Source organism: Macaca fascicularis, chromosome 10 (genome assembly GCF_037993035.2).
Source record: "Macaca fascicularis isolate 582-1 chromosome 10, T2T-MFA8v1.1".
Classification (NCBI taxonomy): Eukaryota; Metazoa; Chordata; class Mammalia; order Primates; family Cercopithecidae; genus Macaca; species Macaca fascicularis.
In genome coordinates, this window is record NC_088384.1 from 32,693,702 (window position 1) to 32,715,385 (window position 21,684).

At 58.0% G+C, this 21,684-nt stretch overlaps 3 protein-coding genes and 1 non-coding gene across 10 annotated transcripts in view; 1 reads left to right on the forward strand and 3 right to left on the reverse strand.

Moving 5' to 3' along the window:
• Nucleotides 1-619: 619 nt before the first annotated feature.
• RANBP1 (RAN binding protein 1) lies at nt 620-10,849 on the reverse strand. 2 transcript variants are annotated; one of them, XM_005567949.5, is made up of 6 exons: nt 10,742-10,849; nt 9,239-9,375; nt 5,888-6,045; nt 2,547-2,675; nt 1,608-1,673; nt 620-1,022 (listed from the first exon to the last, which is right to left on the reverse strand). In XM_005567949.5, exons 1-6 carry the CDS (start codon nt 10,754-10,756, stop codon nt 925-927), a joined length of 603 nt encoding a protein of 200 aa, XP_005568006.1. In that variant the 5' UTR covers nt 10,757-10,849; the 3' UTR covers nt 620-924. The 2 variants fall into 2 exon arrangements, with proteins under 2 accessions (XP_005568006.1, XP_005568005.1); XM_005567948.5 differs by having other exon boundaries at nt 620-1,025.
• LOC123567370 (small nucleolar RNA SNORA77) lies at nt 1,450-1,574 on the reverse strand. The gene has a single exon (XR_006690285.1). It is a non-coding gene; the product is annotated as a small nucleolar RNA SNORA77 (small nucleolar RNA).
• A 330-nt stretch (nt 10,850-11,179) lies between the features above and the next one.
• TRMT2A (tRNA methyltransferase 2 homolog A) lies at nt 11,180-16,492 on the forward strand. 2 transcript variants are annotated; one of them, XM_005567946.5, is made up of 12 exons: nt 11,180-11,501; nt 11,776-12,350; nt 12,608-12,716; nt 12,934-13,115; nt 13,302-13,416; nt 13,505-13,620; nt 13,696-13,807; nt 14,577-14,699; nt 14,888-14,963; nt 15,160-15,276; nt 15,387-15,483; nt 15,600-16,492. In XM_005567946.5, the coding sequence occupies exons 1-12, from the start codon at nt 11,478-11,480 to the stop codon at nt 15,826-15,828; spliced, it is 1,875 nt and encodes a 624-aa protein (XP_005568003.1). In that variant the 5' UTR covers nt 11,180-11,477; the 3' UTR covers nt 15,829-16,492. The 2 variants fall into 2 exon arrangements, with proteins under 2 accessions (XP_005568003.1, XP_073860484.1); XM_074004383.1 differs by lacking the exon at nt 12,934-13,115.
• Nucleotide 16,493: 1 nt separating this feature from the next.
• The window catches only part of DGCR8 (DGCR8 microprocessor complex subunit), a 33,261-nt gene continuing 28,070 nt past the window's right edge, over nt 16,494-21,684 (reverse strand). For 4 of the 5 annotated variants that reach the window (XM_065522481.1, XM_045363952.2, XM_065522479.1 and 1 more), the window contains 4 exons: nt 21,530-21,636; nt 20,830-20,957; nt 19,343-19,456; nt 16,494-18,338 (listed from right to left, as the gene is read on the reverse strand). In XM_065522481.1, coding sequence (XP_065378553.1) covers nt 18,255-18,338; nt 19,343-19,456; nt 20,830-20,957; nt 21,530-21,636 — 433 coding nt within the window. In that variant the 3' untranslated portion in view covers nt 16,494-18,254. The remainder of the gene's footprint in view (nt 18,339-19,342; nt 19,457-20,829; nt 20,958-21,529; nt 21,637-21,684) is intronic. The other variant, XM_065522482.1, reaches the window with a different exon arrangement.

Below are 21,684 nucleotides of genomic sequence, written 5' to 3' on the forward strand. Positions count from 1 at the left end.
CCAAGTGTGGACTTCAAGTTCAGGAGGCCAAGACCCCAGAAGTTTTCTCCAAGGTCAAGGTATGACAGGCTTTCTAACAGAAGCGCTACAGGGCTGAGCCCCACCCAGCACACCGGACTGGCCTTTCCCTCCACAGGGGCCACTCTACCACAGGGGCCAGTCAGCCTTGGCCGATTCCAGAGACCCACTCAATTGGCTACTGCCTCCTGCTCCAAAGCCAAGGTACTCTGGTGGTCTTCCTTTCTCTCCTCAAAACACAGAAAGCCCACCCTTCCTCACCACAGAAAAAAGCAGTGGCTGTTCAGGCCATAAGGCGCAGTGAAGCCTGCCTTGGCAGAGCCCACGCTGCCCAGCCCACAGCCGTGCATCAATACAACACTTAGCACCAGACACCCCTGGCCAGGCTCCCTCACCAGCACCAGCTCAGACACCTCAGCTTCAAGACCCACAGCAAAACACACACACGACCTCAGACACCAGGGTCTCCCGGGAACCCAGGCTATAGTGAGGTGCAGCACGCACCTGCGCTGCAGACAGGCCTGGACATACACCTGGGGGGCTTTTACGCAAGCAATGCTCACAGCACAGGGGCCCGTACACACACAGTCCTGCCATCTGGTCCAGGTTCCAAATGTGTTTTTTATTCACTATTTTTGATGACTATAAATAAGTGTTTCCACTATGGAAAAGAAAGTTAGCACAGTACATTTTCATGACTGGGGAATGGATTTTCTGAAGTCATCTTCAATAGGGCAAAAACTTAGAAACAAACAAAAAAAAAACAACCTGAATGTTGAATTCAGTTCTTTATATAACGTCCCTTGTAAAAATGAAAGAATAAAAACAAACCAAAAAAGAGGGGCAGGGTAAAATTTTTTAAAAAAAGGAAAGGAAAGAGAGGAAAAGGAAATAAAATAAGACGATTTATTGCTTCTCCTCAGCATCCTCCTTGGTCTCCTCCTTCACCGAGAGAGCTTCTAGCTTTTCCGCCACTTTTTCGGCATGATCATTTTTGCCTGATCCTGCTAAAACACAAGCAGTACAGTGAGAAAACAGAAGCACAGTGCATTCAAGCACATGGCCCTCGCCAGGACGGTCCCAAGCGCCGTCACCCACCCACAGTGGCTTGCCCGCCCTCAGGACAGACTCCTGCCTGGCCAAGCCACCCCTGGAGTCTGTCTTCTTGAAATTCAATGACCAAAGGAAGCCAAGTGGATGCATTCAAGCACTGCCTAGACCATGGTCAGGCTGCTCAGTGACATCTGGTCACTTGCCACCACAGCTGCAGTCCAGCCTCACGGCAGAGGTGACCAAGCCCTCTGAGAGACAAACCGAGGGCCATCATAAAGCACCTTCTGGTGAGCTCCAGGCAATGCCTGGACTCCAATGCCTGCCCAGTTGGATGTGAGGCCAGCAACACTGACAAGTGCTCAGGGCTCCCCAGGAAGCACCTGTGTCCCCAGGGAGCTGCATCGCCCTGGATAGGTGAGGCAGCCACAGCACTCTGGAATGTTTATCTGGCAGACAGAAAAAGCACCCGCCTGGAAGTACAGTCAGGTGCAGAGTGAGTCTGCAAAGAAGCACCCCCACCCATGGCACCACGTCACCTTTCTTTTCTCTCTCTTCGATCTCTTTCCTGCATTCTTCAAACTTTGTTTTGAATTTCTGTGCATCTGTGGAAGAGAGAGAGATTTCCTAAGAGCTGTGAGCAGTGGAAGGGACATGCTCTGCCGGGTCTGAAGAGTTGGGATTCACAGAAGACCCATTTCATGGTAATTTCTGACCTAAAAGGACTGGACCACCTGACATCGGCCCTGGCCTTTTGTCTCCTTCATCTAACTGTAACCATTTGGGCAGAGCGGTAAAGAGCACGGACCCTTGGGCAACCAAGGGGCATGGGCCTCTTTGCCACAGTCTTGGCTCCCAACCGTGTTGGAAGGGCTGCTGGGGCAGCCACTCCCAGAGCAAGGACAAGGTCACTCGGCACCAGACGGTCAGCTACCAGGCGCCAGGCCACAGTACCCACTGACTACTCTAGGAGCCACTGGACACAGCTTGGACGATCTGGACTGTAAAGACCTCTGAGCAGGGGAGAGATCAGCCTGGGCCTGTGGATCTCTCCACAGGAGAGATGCCAGCCCCTGCTGGCACCCAGGCAACCATGAGGGGCCCCTGGCCCCAGTAAGCCAAAGCCTGGCACAAGGATCAGCACTGGGAGGAAGCCCTGGGTTGGGCCTTAGGCTCTGCAACAACTGATGGGAACCGGAGCTTGGAGAGCAAACCAAAGTGCCAGCCACAAGGCGGCTGAGGGGGCACTGCTGTTTAGCAGCTACTTGGCACAGCTTTGAGTTTTAGGGGGAAGGCGCTGCTCGTGGCTTCAGTCTGGGCATGGCCCCCAAACGGCGGGGCAGGGTAACCCACACGACACACTTCCCAGTTACTGCCCCCTCTCCCCAAAAGGCAACAGCATTTGTTGCACATAAGCCGCCACACTGCCACGCAGGTGAGCCCTAAGTTGGGCAGGTCCCCAGGGCCCCTTGGCTCACTCTCAGCATTCAGGAAGCGGATGGCCAGCAGCTCTGGCTTGGGGCACTCGTCGGCGAAGTCAGCATGGGTGTTCCAGACCCAGGCACGGTCACTACCTGCATTGGGCTTCAGCTCCATCATCGGCGTGACTGAGGGGAGAGAAGCTCGTGAGGATGGTGGGATGACTGCAAAGGCCAGCCCACCCAGCCCTGGGCCACAGAGCACCCTGCTCACCAACCTGAGGGGTCTGCTTCAGACAACACGGGGATGGTCAGTCTGGGGTCGGAGAACCAGGCTTAGACAAAGTACCACAGAGCCTGAGTTTTATTCAAACCTCTTTGAAAATGTCCCATATTTACTTAAAACCAGGACCATCCTAACCAGGAATGGGCAGCCTGCTCCCTGACCGTAAAGCTATCTCTGCAAGGAGATCCTGAGCAGTGTTCAACACCACTTGGCACACAGAGAAGCAGAGCTGGCAAAGCAGGCCCCAGCTGTATCCCAGGGCTGCACTCAAGCCCAACCCTGATCATCCTGACCCCGTCCGTGAAGTCAGAAGCCCTGGGTCAGACATCAGAGCACAAGCCAGGGGGTCCAGACTCTCCTGAGGGAACTCAACACATGGAGCCAGCCTGTCTGAAAGTGGGGGCAGCAGAAGGCTAGAAAGTGGGGCAATTGCCAGAAGGGAGCCCACTGGGGGCCACGGCCATGCATCCCCATGACTGATGCCTGGAGGACACAGGAGACAGAGCCACGGCCTGCAATGGACGCCTCCACCCCAACTGCCCAGGCACAGGCAGACCCAAGGGGAGATGGCCCTGCAGGCGACCACTCTTCAGAACAGCTCCCTGAGAACCCGGACCATTCCAGGTGCCCAGGCCCAGCCCAGGCCACATGCACCCCCAGGATACCCCACATGTCACCATCTGAACTGGGAGCTGGGGGGTCTCACCTACTGCAGCCCGCCACAGCAGATGCAGGCCCCCTGCATGCCCCCTTCACACTCCGCCCCCGAGCCAGCCCACAGCCTCCCCAACACCCTACCCAGAGGGCATCCTCTACCCACTGCCACTTTCCCTGTCTACTAAGGGCCCATGATGGGCACAAGACACTACTGGCTACGCAAATGGCTCTGCCCAGATGCCTAGGGGCCCAGGACCAACTTATGATGCACACACAATAACCCACAACCTGACCAGGCTCTGGGAGCAGCACAGGGCATAAAGGAAGACCCCCCAAAGAAATTATTCATATTGGGCTCAAGGAGGAGGACCAGCCAGAGTACAAGCTTCCCCAGGACTAGATATGCTGGGCAGGGAGGGCGGGGAACCCAGGAGCCAGTTCCCAAGGAAGTCTGGCAGGTCAGGCCATGCAGCGAGGTACCATGGCACAGGCAGACCACTGTCTACCCCTCTGCATCGCCCTCAAGGGCTTAGCCACTCAGGCTCCTGCCAGCAGTCATCCTGCACCTGGGATGAGGGGCCCTGCCCCGCCGGACACACATCACACTCGGCAAATGACACTAGGGAGCTTACCAAGGGACACCCCAGGACAAGTGTATTTCCAACATGCCACCAAGCCGGGCAGCACAGGTTCAATCTAAGGACAGCTGGCAGCCAGGCACACTTGGGACAACCTATTGTCACTTCTTTGCAGGCCAGGCTGGACCCTTCTCAGGGTGGCTGGAGCTCTTGGCTGAACCTGCCCAAGGGCCTCTACTTATGTAGCTTCACAGGCGCCCAGGACCTGGTCACCTTCTCAACCCCGTCCCCTCCCGTTTCCTCCCCAGGGAAGATCCTGGTGAGGGTAGAATGCACCATAATCGGGGAGGCTGGCGCCTGGGCACCTCACACATCTACCCTCACACCCCTAATCTCACGCGCGCACGCACACACACACCCCCCCAAACACCACATACCTTCAGATGCCACCCCCACCCCAGACACCACACAACCCCCCATACCACAACCCCCCGACACCACACACCTCCCGCCCCAGACACCACAAACCCCCCCAGATGCCCCCTACACACACCCGCGGATACCACACACCCCTCCAGACACCACATACACACACATACACAACCAGACACCACACCTTCAGACACCACACAAGTCCCCCAGACCACACATCTTCAGATACTACACATACCCCCAGACAACACACACCCCCCAAACACCCAACTACACACCCCCAACACCACACACATACCCCAGACTCCCAACCACACACCCCCAAACACCACAACCCCCCCCAGACACCCAACACTGCCCCCCAGATGCCCCCTACACACACCCGCGGATACCACACACCCTCCCCCAGACACCACACACTTTGCACTGCCCCCCCAGACACCACACATGCCGCGACACCACACCTTCAGACACCACATAGCCCCTCCAGACACCATATACACACCCCGAACACCCAACCACACCTGACACCACACACACACCCACAAAACACTACACCCAACCACACCCCCAAACACACCCCCCAGACCAACTATACACCCCCAAACACCACACCCAACCACACCCCCAGACCCCCAACTACACACCCCCAAACACCACACACCTCCCCGCCCCAGACACCACAAACCCCCGACACCAAACACTGCCCTCCAGATGCCCCCTACATACCCCCCCAGATATCACACACACACCCCTCCAGACACCACACTTTGCATGCCCCCAGACACCACACACTGCCCCGTCCCAGACACCATAAACCCCCCAGACACCAAACACCGCCCCCAGATGCCCTCCAGACACCACACACACACCCCAAGACACCACAACCCCCCCAGACACCACACATGCCATGACACCACACTTTCAGACACCACATAGCCCCCCCGGACACCACATACACACCCCAACGCCACACACACACACCCACAAAACACCACACCCCCAAACATCAAACCCCAAAACACACCCCCCAGAACCCCAACTATACACCCCCAAACACCACACCCAACCACACCCCCAGACAACACACCCCCCAGATACCACATACACACACACACACACACACACACAGCGCCCCCTTGCCCTGCAGCACTCACTCCTCGTCCCGAGCCCAGCCTGGGCGCCGCGTCCTCCCATCAGGGCCCGTCTGGCTGACTCCACACCCCCGTGTGCTCTAAGCTTCGCTGCGGGCCTGCTCTGAGTTCAGAGGCACGTCTGAAAAACGTATTTCTGGTTTTAAATTCAACAAACACACCACAAACTTGCACTCCATGTAATAACACGCTCCCCAGTTCCCAGTCAGCCCTGAAAGAATCTTCCCGAAGGTCCCAGGCTGAGCTGCTGAGGACTGTTGGGCCCAGCATGAACGCCCACCCAAGGCCACCTACTGTAGTGGTTGGCACAGATCTTCAGGGTCTTGTCCCTCCGCATGAGAAGGCGGATGGCCCCTTTCTCCTTGTGCTTCAGGAGCTTGACGTCACCAGTGCCTCGCTCCTTCCATTCTGGGAGATCGTTCTCTGAGGCAAATCGGAACAGTTTTGCCCGCCTGCAAGAAAAGCCATGAGGTAAGAGTGCAGACCTGCGGCCCACATGCAGGGCCTGCTCGGGAGGACACAGAACAACTCTGCACTGCAGGACCCGATGCCTCCACAAACGCCCCAGCCCCTCTTCAGGCTCCAAGAACTGCCTGTCACGACACCACCAGAAAGTGCAGCAGCCCAACAAACTCCAGGTCATCTTGAATTCCAGTTCCACAACCAAAAGAATTAAGATGACCAGGCGAGGTGGCTCACTTGTAATCCCAACATTTTGGGAGGCCGGGGCAGGTGGGTCATCTGAGGTCAGGAGTTCAAAACTAGCCTGGCCAACATGGTGAAACCCTGTCTCTACTAAAAATACAAAAATCAGCTGGGCATGGTACCTGTAATCCCAGCTACTCAGGAGGCTGAGGCATGACAATCACTTGAGCCCAGGAAGCAGAGGGTGCGGTGAGCGGAGATCGCCCCACTGTACCTACAGTCACAATATTTCCCCCAGTGGAGACCAGCTCGGGCAAAACAGCAAGAAACCATCTCTACAAAAAGATAAAAAATTAGCTGGATATGATGGCTAACACCCATAGTCTCAGCTACGCAAGAGGCAGAGGCAGGAGGATCCCTTGAGCCCAGGAGTTCAAGGCTGCAGTGAGCCATGATCCCACTGCTGCTCTCTAGCCTGGGTGAGAGTGAGACCCTATTTAAAAAAAAAAAAAAAAAGGCCGGGCATGGTGGCTCACTCCTGTAATCCCAGCACTTTGGGAGGCCGAAGTGGGGGGATCACCTGAGGTTAGCAGTTTGAAACCAGCCTGACCAACATGGAGAAACCCCATCTCTACCAAAAATACAAAATTAGCCAGGCATGGTGGGACGTGCCAATAATCCCAGCTACTGAAGAGGCTGAGAGAGGAGAATCCCTTGAACTGGGAGGCCAAGGTTGTAGTGAGCTGAGATCACACCATTGCACTCCAGCCTGGGCAACAAGAGCGAAACTCCATCTCAAAAAAAAAAAAAAAAAAGAAAAAAAAAAAGAGGCCAGGCTTGGTGGCTCATGCCTGTAATCCCATCACTTTGGGAGGCCGAGGCAGGCCAATCATGAAGTCAGGAGATTGAGACCATCCTGACTAACTCGGTGAAACCCCATCTCTACTAAAAATACAAAAAATTAGCTGGGCGCCGCGGGGTGGCGGGCACCTGTAGCCCCAAATATTCAGGAGGCTGAGGCAGGAGAATTGCTTGAACCTGGGAGGCGGAGGTTGCAGTGAGCTAAGATCATATCACCATACTCCAGCCTGGGCAACAGAGCAAGAATCCGTTTCAAAAAAAAAAGAGAGAAAAATGGCCCAATGTAGGGAAAGAAGCCCCCTGGGTGGGCTGGGCATCCCATGGTCACTGTGCAAGAGCACCCCAGCCCCAGAGATCTGCAGGGACAGCATGGATCAGGTGCGGGCCAAGGACCTCCGTCACACCACCAGAAAGCGCAGCAGCCCAACAAACTCCAGGTCATCTTGAATTCCAGTTCCAGAACCAAGAGAATTAGACGACCGGATGCGGTGGCTCACGCCTGTAATCCCAGCATTTTGGGAGGCCGAGGCAGGCAGGTCACCTGAGGTCAGATGACCCACAGAAGAGGCCCAGGCCTCTAATCAGGCAACAGGTCCTGGCCAACACCCGGCCCTCCTGCCCAGGAACAGCCCCTCCCGCTGGGGACCAGGGCACCCAGAACCTAGCAATGCACTCAGGGCTCAGGCTGGCGCCCTCCTTCTGGGCACAGCTCCACCTGCCTCTCTGACGACTCCACTCTCTGCCCCAACATGATTCTGGCAAGAGACTGTCTCACAAGGTTCCCCAACAGGACGCCCCTGAGGCTTTACTGCAAAGACCGGGGCCCACCCTGCTGGCCTCACCTCCCTCAGGGAGAGCCTGGGCCCAGGCCACCAGGAGCACCTCCCACCCGACGTGGGCAGTGAGAGGATAGAGGCAAGCACTTCACCCCAGCAAGGAGCTACTCCCAAACGGGCTGCAGCAATGCATCAGCAGAGTGGAGACATGGCCACCCAGTGGCTTCAGGGAGATGTCCATCACGCTCTGTGACCAAAGGGTGACACACAGCTCTCCTTTCCCAGGTATCCCTCCTGGCCCCTTTCCTTAGAGAAGAAACTCACAGTAGGAATGACTCTCTCTGGTTCCCTCTCCCACCCCAGAGCAACCAAACCTTAACCTGTACTCTTAAAGCTACTTCAAGGGTGGGGGGTTCCGTGAACTTGAACAGGGAAAAACTACAATCTCATTTCACTACGGTGTGTAACTAAACATGATGTTTGTTGCAATCCTGAGTGTAGGCGACAGGCCAGTCTCTGCAGTGCTGTGACGCTGTCACAAGACACAAGGCTGGTATCCACCACTGCAAATAGCTCTTAACTGAAAGTGTCAAGAAGCACACGTACAGAATCTTTTCAGGTGTTTTTGATAACTAAACCATCACCTATTTTCACGTGTAATCGCAGTATTACGTTGTGTATTAAGGGTGGGCCAGGCGAGGTGGCTCACGCCTGTAATCCCAGCACTTTGGGAGGCTGGGGCGGGCAGATCAAAAGGTCAGGAGATCGAGACCATCCTGGCTCACAAGATGAAACCCCGTCTCTAATAAAAATACAAAAAATTAGCCGGGCGTGGAGTCCCAGCTACTTGGGAGGCTGAGGCAGGAGAATGGCGTGAACCCGGGAGGCGGAGCTTGCAGTGAGCTGAGATCACGCCACTGCACTCCAGCCTAGGCGATAGAGCGAGGCTCCATCTCAAACAACAACAACAACAACAACAAAAACACCAGGTGGGGGATTTATAAGCTTCACAATGCCAAAGAACTCTGCTGCAAAAAGTTAAAATCCCCTGCTCAACCAAAGGGACTCCCTGGATCCTCAGAAGCCAGTGGCAAGAAACAGCAGTGGGGCCGCCATGTCAGTGAACAGAGTAGCAATAATGGGATGCCCTTCATGCAACTGGCTGCAGGGCAGCAAGGGCACCTGGTGAAGATTCATAAAAGCAATGGGTTAAATTTCCACATGGGATTAGTCATCAAGCAACTTTAGGCCCTTTCTTTAAAGAACCTCAGTCTGATTAAAAGTCAGGCCAAGACCTTAACACCCAAAAAAGCTGTAACTTCAACCTTAAAGGGTCCTATTTCTGGGACATCAGATTACTTACATTTTAAAAAGTTCCTCTTCATCTTCTTCCAGCGTTTTAATTTCTTGCTCAGGAAGAGAAACTATTGGCTCAAACTGAGGGTCATGGTTGGATTCGTCTGTATTCTCAGTGGAAGTATCATGGTCCTCATGAGTGTCCTGAGGAAATACAAAGAGGTTACACTGCTGGCCTATGGATCCGGCTCACAGCCAGAGCCCAACCAGTGCCTGCAGTGGTCTGCCCCCCGACAGTGAAGGGACTTCAGCTACAAGGATGGGCTCCACCCCAAAGCAAGAAATTAGGCCCTCTCTTCCACGCTAGGAAAGGTTTGCATTTACGCCCAGCTCCATACACTCAGTGCATGAGCCTACAGCGAGACACCCGAGTTTGGGGCCCCTCCCCCAGATTGACAGACATCAGTCAGATCTGTGCACAGACTGATGGGGGGCCCTACAACTCCGCCAGCACTTGCAGAGTGGCCTGGGAGTAACTGCCTCATCTCTTTGAGCATCAGTTTCTTCCTCATCCATAAAATGCAGACGATACCTGCTGTGTGAAGATCAAAGGACACAATGATGGGTCGAAATAGATTTTGAAATGTTACTTTAAAGCAAAATGTAACTATTTCAGCTTTTACTAATTAGGAAATAGTTGTGCTCTTGCTTACTAGAATGAAAAAAGTCGCTACAGGACTGGTAGTATTTACATTGGATTCATAGCTCTGCCAGCAATTTTTTCACAGTTCAAGAAATTAAGTTAGTAACTAGATAAATTGTACCGGTGAAAGTCATGAAATCCTGACCCAATTTAGAGGATAAGAGAGCACCAATAATCATATTTTAGGTTCGAGTCTTCCAGAACACGTGCCTTGGTCACCCAGAAGTCCATAAGAGACCTAAGACTTCACCACTAGACTCAAACTGGAAAAGAAAACATAAGCTTTTCGCTGCTCTTCTGTGTTTCCCACAGCACTGCGGCTCTGCAGCGGCCCGCACTCAACCATACACCTCAGCCAACAAAGCCGCCGCCCGGGTCGGCGCGTCCAGGACCTGTGCCCCACGCTGGAACGCGAGCTTCTGCCACAGAGGCCAGAGCCGGTTCCAGACGTGAGAACCGAATGAATGAAGTGCTGCGTGGGCGACGGAAGGAATAAATGCACCGTACTAGTGGGAAGCCCCAAGTGGGCCGAGCCGGAGGAAACCCGCCGCCCGCACCAGTTCCCGGAGGCTGGGGCCGCCCCGCGTGGCGACGGCCGCCCCCAACCCACCCCAAGGTCACGCGGGCGCCCTGCAGCCCCCAGGCCTCTGCAGAGCCTGCACCCCCAGAAGCCCCAACTCCGCAGGCCTCGAGCCCCCAAACCCCACGCGTCCCGACCCCGCGCCACCGAGGCCCAGCAGACGGCCGAACCTGCAGGCCGGCGGGGGTTGGTGGCTGCTGCGCGGGCCGCCCACGTGGCCGCTGATAACGGCCCCGGTCCCACCGGCCCCGCCCGCCCACCCTGTCCCCGCTTGGGCCAGGCCGCACCTTGGCGGCCGCCATGGGGGCGCGGCGGCGGCGGCGGCTCGGCTGGGTCGGTCGTCGCTGGCTCCGCGGCCTCTGGGCGGCTACTCGTAGCTCCTTCCCTCCGCGTCTGGCGCCGGCGCCTCCCGCCCGCCCGCTCGCTCTTCCCTCCGCCCCGCGACCCGAACCTCGACCCCTGACCCCAGCGGCGGGAAACGCGCCGCGATTCAAAACCAGTACAGCTTTATTGGCTCAGGCGGCGGACACTCTCATTGTCCGGCCCGCCCCGCGCTTCCCGCCAAAACGCCCGTGGCGCATGCCCGGCCCGCCCGTCAGCCAGAGGAGCGCGCATTCCCGGCGACCCCTGCGCGCACTTCCGTCCCGGCCACGCGCGCCCCAAGAGCTGGCTAAAGTGGTTGGAGCCGGCGCGTGGCTATGATGTTGCAGGAAGTCAGGATCATAGAGACGCTCGGCCTCCGCGGCACGCGCTGGCGGACTAAGAGTGGCTGGCGAAGCGTGCGGCCGGCGCGGGCCCCTGGCGGGCGGGCGGTGCAGCCCGAAGCCTGAGACCAGGACCTGAGCACCGCAGGTTCGAGTACCGCCCCATCTGGGTCGAAGCCGGGGCTGGCGGCGACCTCGCGGCGTTGCACTGGCTCTCTGAGCACTTCCCCTCTGAGCACTTCCCTTGTGACAGGCCCAGGACGAGGTGACCAGGCGGCCCCCGTGGCACCCCTGGTCTAGGCGGAGAACCGCCTGAACGATGAGTGAGAACCTCGACAACGAGGTAGAGTGCGGGGAGACGCTGGGTAGAGACGGGGATGGGGTGGGAGGAGGCGGGGTGGGGCAGGAAACCTGCCAGAGAATAGGTGGGGACGAGGAGGATGCGATGGGGGAGGAAAGGAGACGGGAATGGGGTCGGGAGGGTAGAATGGGGGAGGGGAGGGGCAGGGTTGAGTACAGAGTGCACCGACGGAGGTTTGGGTGTGCCATAGGGGAACCTGGGGGGCCAGGCCCCAGGGTCTAGTCCTCACCGTAGCACCCCATCTGTCCCCACACAGGGCCCAAAGCCCATGGAGAGCTGTGGCCAGGAGAGCAGCAGTGCCCCGAGCTGCCCTACAGCCTCGGTGCTCCCTGCAGACCCGGCAGCCCTGGAGGAGGTGGAGAAAGAGGGCGCTGGAGCAGCTACAGGGCCGGGGCCTCAACCTGGGCTCTACAGCTACATCAGGGATGACTTGTTTACCTCTGAGATCTTCAAACTGGAGCTGCAGAACGTGCCTCGCCACGCCAGCTTCAGCGACGTCCGGCGCTTCCTGGGCCGCTTTGGCCTGCAGCCCCACAAAACCAAACTCTTTGGGCAACCACCCTGCGCCTTTGTGACATTCCGCAGCGCTGCAGAGAGGGACAAGGCCCTGCGCGTTTTGCATGGTGCCCTCTGGAAAGGCCGCCCACTCAGTGTGCGCCTGGCCCGACCCAAGGCCGACCCCATGGCCAGGAGGAGGCGACAGGAGGGTGAGAGTGAGCCACCGGCAACACGAGTGGCCGACGTGGTGACCCCTCTATGGACAGTGCCCTATGCTGAGCAGCTTGAGCGGAAGCAGCTGGAGTGCGAGCAGGTGCTGCAGAAACTCGCCAAGTGAGTGAGGGCGCAAGACACCCCTCCTGGCTGGGGCTCTGCCCGGCCCTGTGCTTCCTCAGCCTGCCTGTGCACCAGTCGGGAGGCCCAGCACAGGATCTGGCGGCCCCTTTGGGAGCTAGCGAGTGGGACACCCATGTTACAGGGGGCACAATGAGGTCCGAAAGGAGGGATTGGGAGCCTAGACATTGGGGAGTGGCCTAGCATGGGTGGGGGACAGTAGGTGGAGTCCAACCACAGATCTGCTCCTCTTACAGGGAAATCGGGAGCACCAACCGTGCCTTGCTGCCCTGGCTGCTCGAGCAGAGGCACAAGCACAACAAGGCCTGCTGCCCACTGGAGGGGGTCAGGCCATCACCCCAGCAGGTCAGGCTAGACTTCGGTGGCCACAAACCCCTATCCCGGGATTTGAAAACTTTGCTTTTGCTCACCCTTTCTGTTGATCTTTTTGTTTTCTCTGGTAACTTATCACATAGCTATCAGCTATTCCTCTTGTTTGACTGCCAGCCCCTGTGGGGAAATCAGGGTTTCCAGGCACAAGTGCTGGGCAACCAGGGTAAGGTGCAGCTGTCTCTCCCTGCAGACTGAGTATCGTAATAAGTGTGAGTTTCTGGTTGGCGTCGGGGTGGATGGGGAGGATAACACCGTGGGCTGTCGGCTCGGCAAGTACAAGGGCGGGACGTGTGCTGTGGCGGCCCCGTTTGACACCGTGCACATCCCCGAAGCCACCAAGCAGGTGGTGAAGGCCTTCCAGGAGTTCATCCGGTGAGGACCTGTGACGGGGCTCCTGGGAAGTCCTGTGTGGTGTGGGAGCAGAGGGTGGGGATCCCACCCAGGGAATTCTGGAGTGCCTGCCATTTCAGCCAGTTGAAGGAAGGTGTGGCCAGAGGAGAGAGCAGGGGAGCTGCTTCCCCAGTCCCGGGCACTCAGGCCAGCTCGTGATCCCCACAGGTCAACTCCATACTCGGCATACGACCCAGAAACATACACCGGCCACTGGAAGCAGCTGACTGTGCGCACCAGCCGCCGCCGTCAGGCCATGGCCATTGCCTACTTCCACCCCCAGGTCTCAACGGGGGCCCTGCCGGGGGAGGATGCCTGGCCTGGGTGGGCCTCGGCACAGCCTGATGGGACCTTTTCACCACTTATTCCAGAAACTGAGCCCGGAGGAGCTGGCAGAGCTGAAAGCCTCCCTAGCACAGCACTTCACAGCAGGGCCAGGCAGGGCCAGTGGAGTGACCTGCCTCTACTTCGTGGAGGAGGGACAGCGGTGAGGAGCCCGAGTGGGGCGGGGTGGGTCCCTGCAGGGACTGTGACACTGAAGGACCTGCACCTCCGCCCACAGAAAGACTCCCAGCCAGGAGGGCCTGCCCCTGGAGCACATGGCTGGGGACCGGTGCATCCATGAGGACCTGCTAGGGCTGACCTTCCGGATCTCTCCGCACGCCTTCTTCCAGGTAGCCCTGAGTCCCTGGTGGGCATGGGGACATGTTGAGGAAGGCCTGGCGCACCATCAGGACGTGATGGGAACAGTGGGCTCAGGTGGGAAGATTTGGGGGAGCATCCAGGCAGGGAAGCCACAGGGGAGGTGAAGTAGGAAAGAGGTTGGTCATCACTGATTTGACTTGTGACAGTCTAGAGGTACACATGGTAGTGGCCCTTGTCACAGGGAGGATGAGGAGTGGCCCTCAGTGCACTACCACGGGGTGCTGCTCTGGGCTTGGCAGGAGGGAGGCCATGGTGGCTTCTGGACTGGGAAACACTGTTTCACTGTCCGCTCACTGCTGCAGGAAGGCTGTGGGGACCTGGAGCAGCCCTGTTTTTGGAGACAGGCCCAGCAGGACCTCCTGGAGGGCCAGGTGTAGGGGTGGGAGCTGCAGTTGGGTGAATCCAGGGACCCTGGTGTGAGTTATGGGAGGCAAAGCCCCCTTGCTGGGGCAGGGAAGGTGCACTCTACTGGCCTGTGGGGCCTCGTGAGCCCTCAACCAAGCGGGGCAAGGAGGAGGCTGTGCTCAGCACAGGCTTGGCTTTTAAAGCTGGGGGCTGGGTGAGGGCATCAGCAAGGCTGATCCAAGATGGGGTCAGGGATGGGGTTGGGCACCAAGGTAGGGGAGTGGGCGCTAGAGGTCCCAGCAGGATTGAGGGACCAGGAATGTGGGCCTCAGAGGGCGCCAGTGGCACCACAGGAGAGGAGCCACTGACATGCTGGGCACTGCCTGCCCCCAGGTGAACACACCCGCAGCTGAGGTGCTCTACACGGTCATTCAAGACTGGGCCCAGCTGGATGCAGGGAGCACGGTGCTGGACGTGTGTTGTGGCACCGGCACCATTGGCCTGGCCCTGGCCCGGGTGAGCCCTCCCGCCCTGCTGAGGGCACCCTCTTCCCACCCCCAAGACCCGCACTGACCCCAGCTCGAAGGCACTGCAACTGACTCCATCATGCCCCAGGCCCAGCTCCTCTTTGCTTCCCTCGGCCCCATGCACTCCCCTCCCTGAGGTAGCCCTGGGTGGGGCGACACCACACTTTCCTGTTTCAGAAGGTGAAGAGAGTCATTGGGGTCGAGCTATGCCCAGAGGCCGTGGAGGATGCCCGGGTAAACGCCCAGGACAATGGTGAGTGGCAAGGCCGAGGGTGGGGGTGGGACAGGGGCAGCCGCCACCCCTGCTGCAAGCGTCAGCCACAGCCAGGGCTTGAGGGCTACCCAACAGGTAGAGCAAGCGAACAAGCTCTTTGGCTAGGGGTTCCCCAGGGCTGGCCCTGCTGGGAGGGCATGCGGCCCTCTGACAGGCCGCCGTGCCATCTCTTCAGAGTTGAGTAATGTGGAGTTCCACTGCGGGAGGGCCGAGGACCTGGTGCCCGCCCTGGTGAGCAGACTGGCCTCCCAGCACCTTGTGGCCATACTGGACCCACCCCGTGCCGGCTTGCGTGAGTGTCTTTTGCTTGAGGTGGTGGCATGGGAACGAGGACACATGGGGTGACTCACCAGGTTGTGGACTCTCTGGCTGTGGGGACCCAGCTGGTATTTGCCTCCTCAGATTCCAAGGTGATCCTGGCCATCCGCAGAGCCGAGAACATCAGGCGACTGCTGTACGTCTCATGCAACCCCCGGGCAGCCATGGGCAACTTTGTGGAGTGAGTGTCAGCAGGGGCCTGGACGGGGGCCAGGCCTGGCACCAAGCCCCCAGCTCCCACAGGAGCCCGTGACTAGCCCATCGGCTGACCTTGGCGCCTGCCTTTTCCCCCCACAGCCTCTGCAGAGCCCCATCTAACCGGGTGAAGGGCACCCCCTTCCGGCCAGTCAAGGCCGTGGCAGTGGACCTGTTCCCACAGACCCCGCACTGTGAGATGCTCATCTTGTTCGAGAGGGTGGAGCACCCCAATGGCACAGGGGTCCTGGGGCCCCACAGCCCTCCAGCTCAACCCACACCAGGACCCCCAGATGATACCCAAGAAACTGGGGCCTTCCCCTTATCCTAGGCCCAGGACCCATCATGGGGACAGGAGCTGAAGGGCTCCCAGGGCCCCAGGGGCGGCAAAGGCATGGCTTGCTGGCCAGGATATTCAGAGGTAGGCAGCCAAAGGGCACAGAACCCTGCGCCCCACCAGGATTGGCCTGCTGCTGGGGGCCGGGGGCCTGACCAGGAAGGCAGATGGGCTCCTGCAGCCTGTTCCCCACCCGCGGGGTCTTTGTGGACTAGCCAAGGCTATGAGGGCCAGAATAAAAAACTGCTCAATGAGGGGTATTTCTGTGATGAGAGCCAGGGGTTGAACACAGGGCCTGGGTGCCAGGGAAAGGGTCAGACAGCCTGGGCAGCTCTGCAAGCCCCTCTGCACAGCTAGGGGAGTCAGGGCATAGAGCTTACTTTTAAACAGAATGTTGGATTTGATACTTAAACTTGAGGAGGCAAAGATAAGTCTGGGAATTGCACCAGCTGGGCGCGGGGGTGGAGAACACTGGGCAGAGTTGGCCCCTCCGTGGCCAGCCTTGCCCTCACAACCAAGGAAGGGGCCATCCTGTGGTGCTGTTCAGCTGTTACAAAGGCAGGGTGCAGCCTGCAGAGGCTCCAGGAGGGGATCTGCCCGGTCAAGGGTCCACAGGGTGCCAGCCTCTCACACTCAGAATAAAGACATTAGCCATTCCCTTCTGGACAGTTTGCTTTATGCGTTCAGACAATTGAGGCTCGCCTTCCAGGCACAGCCCAGTGCCCTGGATGGCATCAGCATAGGCTCCCCTGCCCTAGCCTTGAAGCATGGCTGTGTGCACGATTCACACCCACACTTGGCATATGGGTGGGGGTGGGGGCGTGGGGGCACGGAGACCACGAGAGTATGGCAGCACCTGCTGTGGTGGTGGTGCCTGGGAACAGCAAGACACAGCGAGGCTCCCCAACCTTTAGGGGAACACATGTGCACGAAGCTTTGGTTCACAGGCGCATCTGGCTGGCTAAGGGCAACAGTCACAGTCAAATGACTATTCACAGCTGCAGACAGGAGGCAAGACAGAAGCAAGTATCTAATTACAGCAACTTGAGTTGAGGGTTTCCTTTTTAAAGGTCAACAGAAGCCAACCTTGGTCACACAGGTGGTGAGGGAGGGATATGTTGTGGGCGGCCCATGGGCCAACATTGTTCTCCTGACAAAAACAAAACAAAACAAAAAAAAAAAACCATCAGTACCACCTGTGGGGGGTGTGGTGGAGGACAGACATGGCAGAATGCTGGACTCTTGCTTCAGATGGTGCACCACAAGCACACGGCACCCTGCATAGGTGCCTTTGAGGACACCCTGGTGCCTCAGACTCAGGCAGGAACACATTTCCATCCCACACCCACACACAGGGGCCACCAGTCGAAAAGCAAGCTGGGCACCGGGCAGCTGCCTTGGACATCCAGAGAAGCCGCTGTCAGTCAACATCTCTGGATGAAGAATGGGCTACACTGAAGGCCCTTGCTTCCTGTTTAAACAGGTCCACTTGCTAAAATGCATGATTCCAAATCTACCTTCTACTCTCACTGTAAAAGTCTCTTTCAAAATGCTAAGATATCACAAAAGCTTTAAAAATCAATGGGTGGACATACGGACTCGACTGCAAAAAATCTTTGTAAAAAACTGTTGCCGGAGGCCAGGAAAGGCAGGGAGGGCCTCAGTGTCCAGAGAGGCGCTTTTAGGGTGTTAAGACTTCATCAGAAAAAGGGGCCCTAGGAGGCCAGGGCAACTCCAGGAGGTGGCGGGACATCATCCTTGCTGGCATCATGTCCAGACTGAAGAGGGACCACCTTGATGGTTTGCCTCCAATCCCAGAAAGGTAGTTCTGATACTAAAATTCTGCTTATTTTAAGCCAAAAAGGTTTAAAATACTCTTTTCTGTTCTACCTTTTCAAAGAAGGGGAAACACAGAAGGCAGGTGAGGGCAGGGCACCATGTGCACCTCCTAACCAGGTCCCTGCAGCAGCCCTGCAGGCATCCTGGGCACATGGGCCACCTGGCATCACGGGCCAGCCGCAGGACTCAGCCATCCCCTCTCATCTGTCATCCAAGTATCATGTGTCATCAGTGCATATTACATACTAAAATTCATGAAAGCCTTCATAAAAAGAGCCTGCAGCAGGTGCACAGAAGCAAGGTCCGCCACGGTCCACAGTCACCAGCTGCCACTGGTGCAGTCGCTGAGTCCATCCATTCAGGCCTGGAGCTTCCCAGGGGGAGCCGCTGCTCCACATGTGTGCTGTGTGGCCGTGACTGTCCCTGTACACCAGAGCCTCCACCCTCAGGCCAGGCCCACAGGTTGGCCACAGGGAAGGAGCTTGGGTTGGAGGCCTGACACTGTGGTGCACGATGCATGACTGCCGGTCTCCTCAGAAGTGCTGCTGGCGGCCCCCGCGCCCTGGCCTGTGCCACCTCCCTCACACGTCCACGGTGCACAGGGGCTCACCGCCAGGCTGGGCGGACGCCACAATGGACATCTTGGGCTTCTTTCGAGTCTCCTCCTGAAAGAACAACAAAGGTCAGGGGTGCCAATGAGGGGGGCTCGGCAGAGGCTCAGGAGGGCACAAGGTGGAGGGAGAGCCCAGCAGACCATGCCAGGAGGCCCTGGAGCCCAAGGGCAGGGAAGGCTAGAAGAAGCAGGGAAGGCCTGAGGCAGGCCAGCCTGAGACTGCAGAGGCCCCCTGGACTGCCATCAGAGCACAACATGCGCAGCCTACCTGGCAATCAGGACATGTACCAAGAAGTGAAGAATTTTGGGTGTAGTTACAGTGGCAGGCCAGGCTTCCCCACTGGGTGTTTCTCCCTTGCCCAGCTTTTGCTTGCCCCAGGCCCAGCCAGGAGCACTGTGTCCTGCACCTGCTGCCCTTGAGCCCCACAGCCCCTCTTCCGACTAGGGGCAAACCAGGAAGTCCCACTGGCTCCAGGAGGCCAAGCCCCACCCCAGGGAGCAGCGAGGGACCTGCTGGCCTGGGCAGTGGCAGATACCTCCTGGGGCTCTCACCCAGGCCAGGGAACTGCCACACTTAACTCCCACCCAGAAAGCCCAGGCGGGTGCGTCACGCCCTGGCCATGCAGACGATGCCTGAGGACAGACGACACCACTGCCAGCCTGACAGACCCCTCTTTGAGTGGGGTTCCCAAGGTGGCTTTAGGGGCTTCATCAGGACCAAGCCCTACAGATTCAACCCTGGCAGGCGCACTGACCTACCTCCAAACACCCAGGGTGGACATGGGACCCAGGTGGCCCACCAAGGCTGTGACCTTCATGGTCCACCACCAGGCTGCCCTGCCAGCTCTCTAACAACAGAACCAAAACTGAAGTGATTTATAAAAGTATCACACATGTTGAAGCTCAAAGAAAAGCCTGTATCTGATTTTGGAAGGAGGATCCAAGCATTTCCAAGGTGTCAGCTCAGACACGGGTCCTGGGGGCGCCTGCTGTCCCTCCACAGCTGCCACAGGAATGGCCGTGGCCCAGCAGCTCTCCCGCTAGGGTGGCACTCACCCTCTCCTCAGCCAGCCTCTTCATCTCCTCCTGGAGCTTGCTGAGGATGTGCAGGTTGGGCTTGTTCTTCTTGGCATACTGCTGCAGCTCAATCACACTCTTGTCCGACGTCTCCTGGGAAGTACAGCACCTCACGCTCAGGACTGCAGGCTGTAGCTCCATGGCCTGCCCACTGCCCAGCAGCTGTGTGCCTGCAACCCTGAAGGCAGGCGCATCCAGGGCCTGGCAGACACCAAACAGCCAGGAGCTGTGGCCACATAACTGCATGCTGACTACCCGCCTCAGTGATGCCAGGCCCACTGACAGCAGCGAGAGTGAGGGGCAGTCCACGGCTGCCAGGCCTTTCTGCCCACACGAGGCCACTTATGCGGCCTCCTGCCATGGGCAGAGCAGGGAAGTGAGGTGCTCGTGGTGCCCAGAGCCCTCATCAAGGAGAGAAACCAGAGTGCGGCCGCAGCCAGTTAAGAACAGCATGCTGCAGCCCAGCCCATCAACCCCAGGCACTGAGCTCTCTGCAAATATCATGACTGCAGAGGAGCATCAGACTGGCCTCAGCCCCAAGTCTTAGGCTAGCCCCAAGGCTGCTGTGGTTCCTCGGGATGCCAGAGCTCCTCCCAGCTGTGGCTGTGCCAGGCTGGGACTTTTCCCCCTCCTGGTTAGGGAAGTTTCCCACCCCCGGGCCAGAGTGGGTCTTGCCTTCTCTCCCTCCGTCGGAGCCAAGGACCATGCACAGCAAAGGCAGAAGCAAGCGCTACCTACATTTCAATTTGCTTCCCAACAATGTCTCTCCTCAAGTTCCTCAACACACCCTGGTGGCCCGTGTGGGCCCCCTCACCCTCCCTTATCATGTCCAGAGTAAGGGCCTCTTCAGGGACAGTGCCGAGGCCATGGTCTCAGGGACCTAAAGGCAGGCCCTGCTCTTGGCAGCTGGCTCTGGCATAGGGCCCACCCACCACACAGTCCTGGGGCCGCCCCACCTGCAGCCCCAACCCCTCCACACCTACTTCCCCTTCCACTGACCAGAACCCAGAGAGTTTCTGTAATCATTTGGGGAAAATGAGGAACGTGAACACTCACCTCCCCATGTTACCCTCCACCCCTCAGGAGTGGGCACTGGTACCAGGGAGAGCTACCCTGACACTCTCTTTCAAGCAGGGAGGGCTGGCCCTGGCTCCTGAGCCTTTGCATACCCCGGAGCCAGGCGCACCTTCAGCATCTCCTGCCCGGCCCTGCCTTGCACTTCAGCCATCTCCCTACAAGCCACATAGCTGGGCCCAGGCTGCATTCTCAATCACCCACATTTCACTGACCATTCCCAGCAGGCCGGGATGGGAGATGTGGCTAGGACGACCCACCCACTGCCCACAAAGCCACACAAGTGGCCCAGGAGAGAGGCAGCTGTGAGCAACCCTCTGAGCACAGAGCCTCAGGAACACGCTCCAGGGTGGCAGCACAGGCTGCCCTGGGACCTGCTGAGGGCCAGTTACCTGCTTGACCATCTTGCTGCTCTCACGGCCGTACATGCGCAGTAAAGAACCCCAGTTCTTGACATGTGGGTGCAGCAGCTGAAGGATCTTCTGTGAGGCTAACTGCTTTCCAACTCTCTTATTCTTACCTACACAGAGAAAGAGCAAGCACGGAGAAAGGGTGTCACAAACACCCAGTGCTCACGGGGCCCCCTGCTGCCCCCAGCCCTCCTGACCCACACCCTGAACGCCAGCAAGGGCACATTCTATAGGAACAGGCAGCACTCTGCCACTGCTCTGGGCACCTGAGTCTCACAGTACACAGCTGCCACCTTGAGAGTAGCCCTCAGAGTCCAGGAGCTAAGGGCACCACCATTCAAAGCCACACAGCTGAGAGCCTCCCTCCCGCCAAGACCCACACCTCCAGAAACAGGGAGCAGCAGGATTCTGCCAGCTATCTGAGAAGGAGAGCCTTTCCTCCTGCCACAGGGACAAGGGCTGGACAGAGACAGGGATGGCAGCGGGGGAAAGGGAGAAGACAGAGAAAGTACAGGCAGGACGGCCGCAAGTCTGCCTTAGGCTGAATGTGTGGTGGCCAGCACACACAGCTGGGCTCAGGGACAATGCCAGGGCAGCAGCTGAGACCAAGCCACAGAGGCACAGGGCCACACCAGGGGCCGCCTGCCCGGCAGCCACCAGGCAGCAGGGAAGGAGTCCTTACACCACCCGCGCACTGTGTGCTTGCCACACGCCATGATGTATTCACTCTTCTGGTTTTTCCCAGGAACCACTTCAAACTTGATAGACGTGTCACCCATCCCATGGTTTCTTTAAGAGAAAACAGACAACAGGTGGTGTCCCCTGAGCAGAGCAGCC

What these genes read in the sequence shown, in the direction of transcription:
- TRMT2A (XM_005567946.5), top strand. Translation starts at nt 11,478, where the DNA reads ATGAGTGAGAACCTCGACAACGAG. An exon ending in CTCCGCACGCCTTCTTCCAG is followed by an intron (nt 13,808 to 14,576) that starts GTAGCCCTGAGT and finishes GCCTGCCCCCAG; the next exon opens with GTGAACACACCCGCAGCTGA. An exon ending in CCCACCCCGTGCCGGCTTGC is followed by an intron (nt 15,277 to 15,386) that starts GTGAGTGTCTTT and finishes TTGCCTCCTCAG; the next exon opens with ATTCCAAGGTGATCCTGGCC.
- RANBP1 (XM_005567948.5), bottom strand. An exon ending in GATCTGTGCCAACCACTACA is followed by an intron (nt 2,676 to 5,887) that starts GTAGGTGGCCTT and finishes CTCTCCCCTCAG; the next exon opens with TCACGCCGATGATGGAGCTG. An exon ending in CGAAGAGAGAGAAAAGAAAG is followed by an intron (nt 1,026 to 1,607) that starts GTGACGTGGTGC and finishes CTTGTGTTTTAG; the next exon opens with CAGGATCAGGCAAAAATGAT.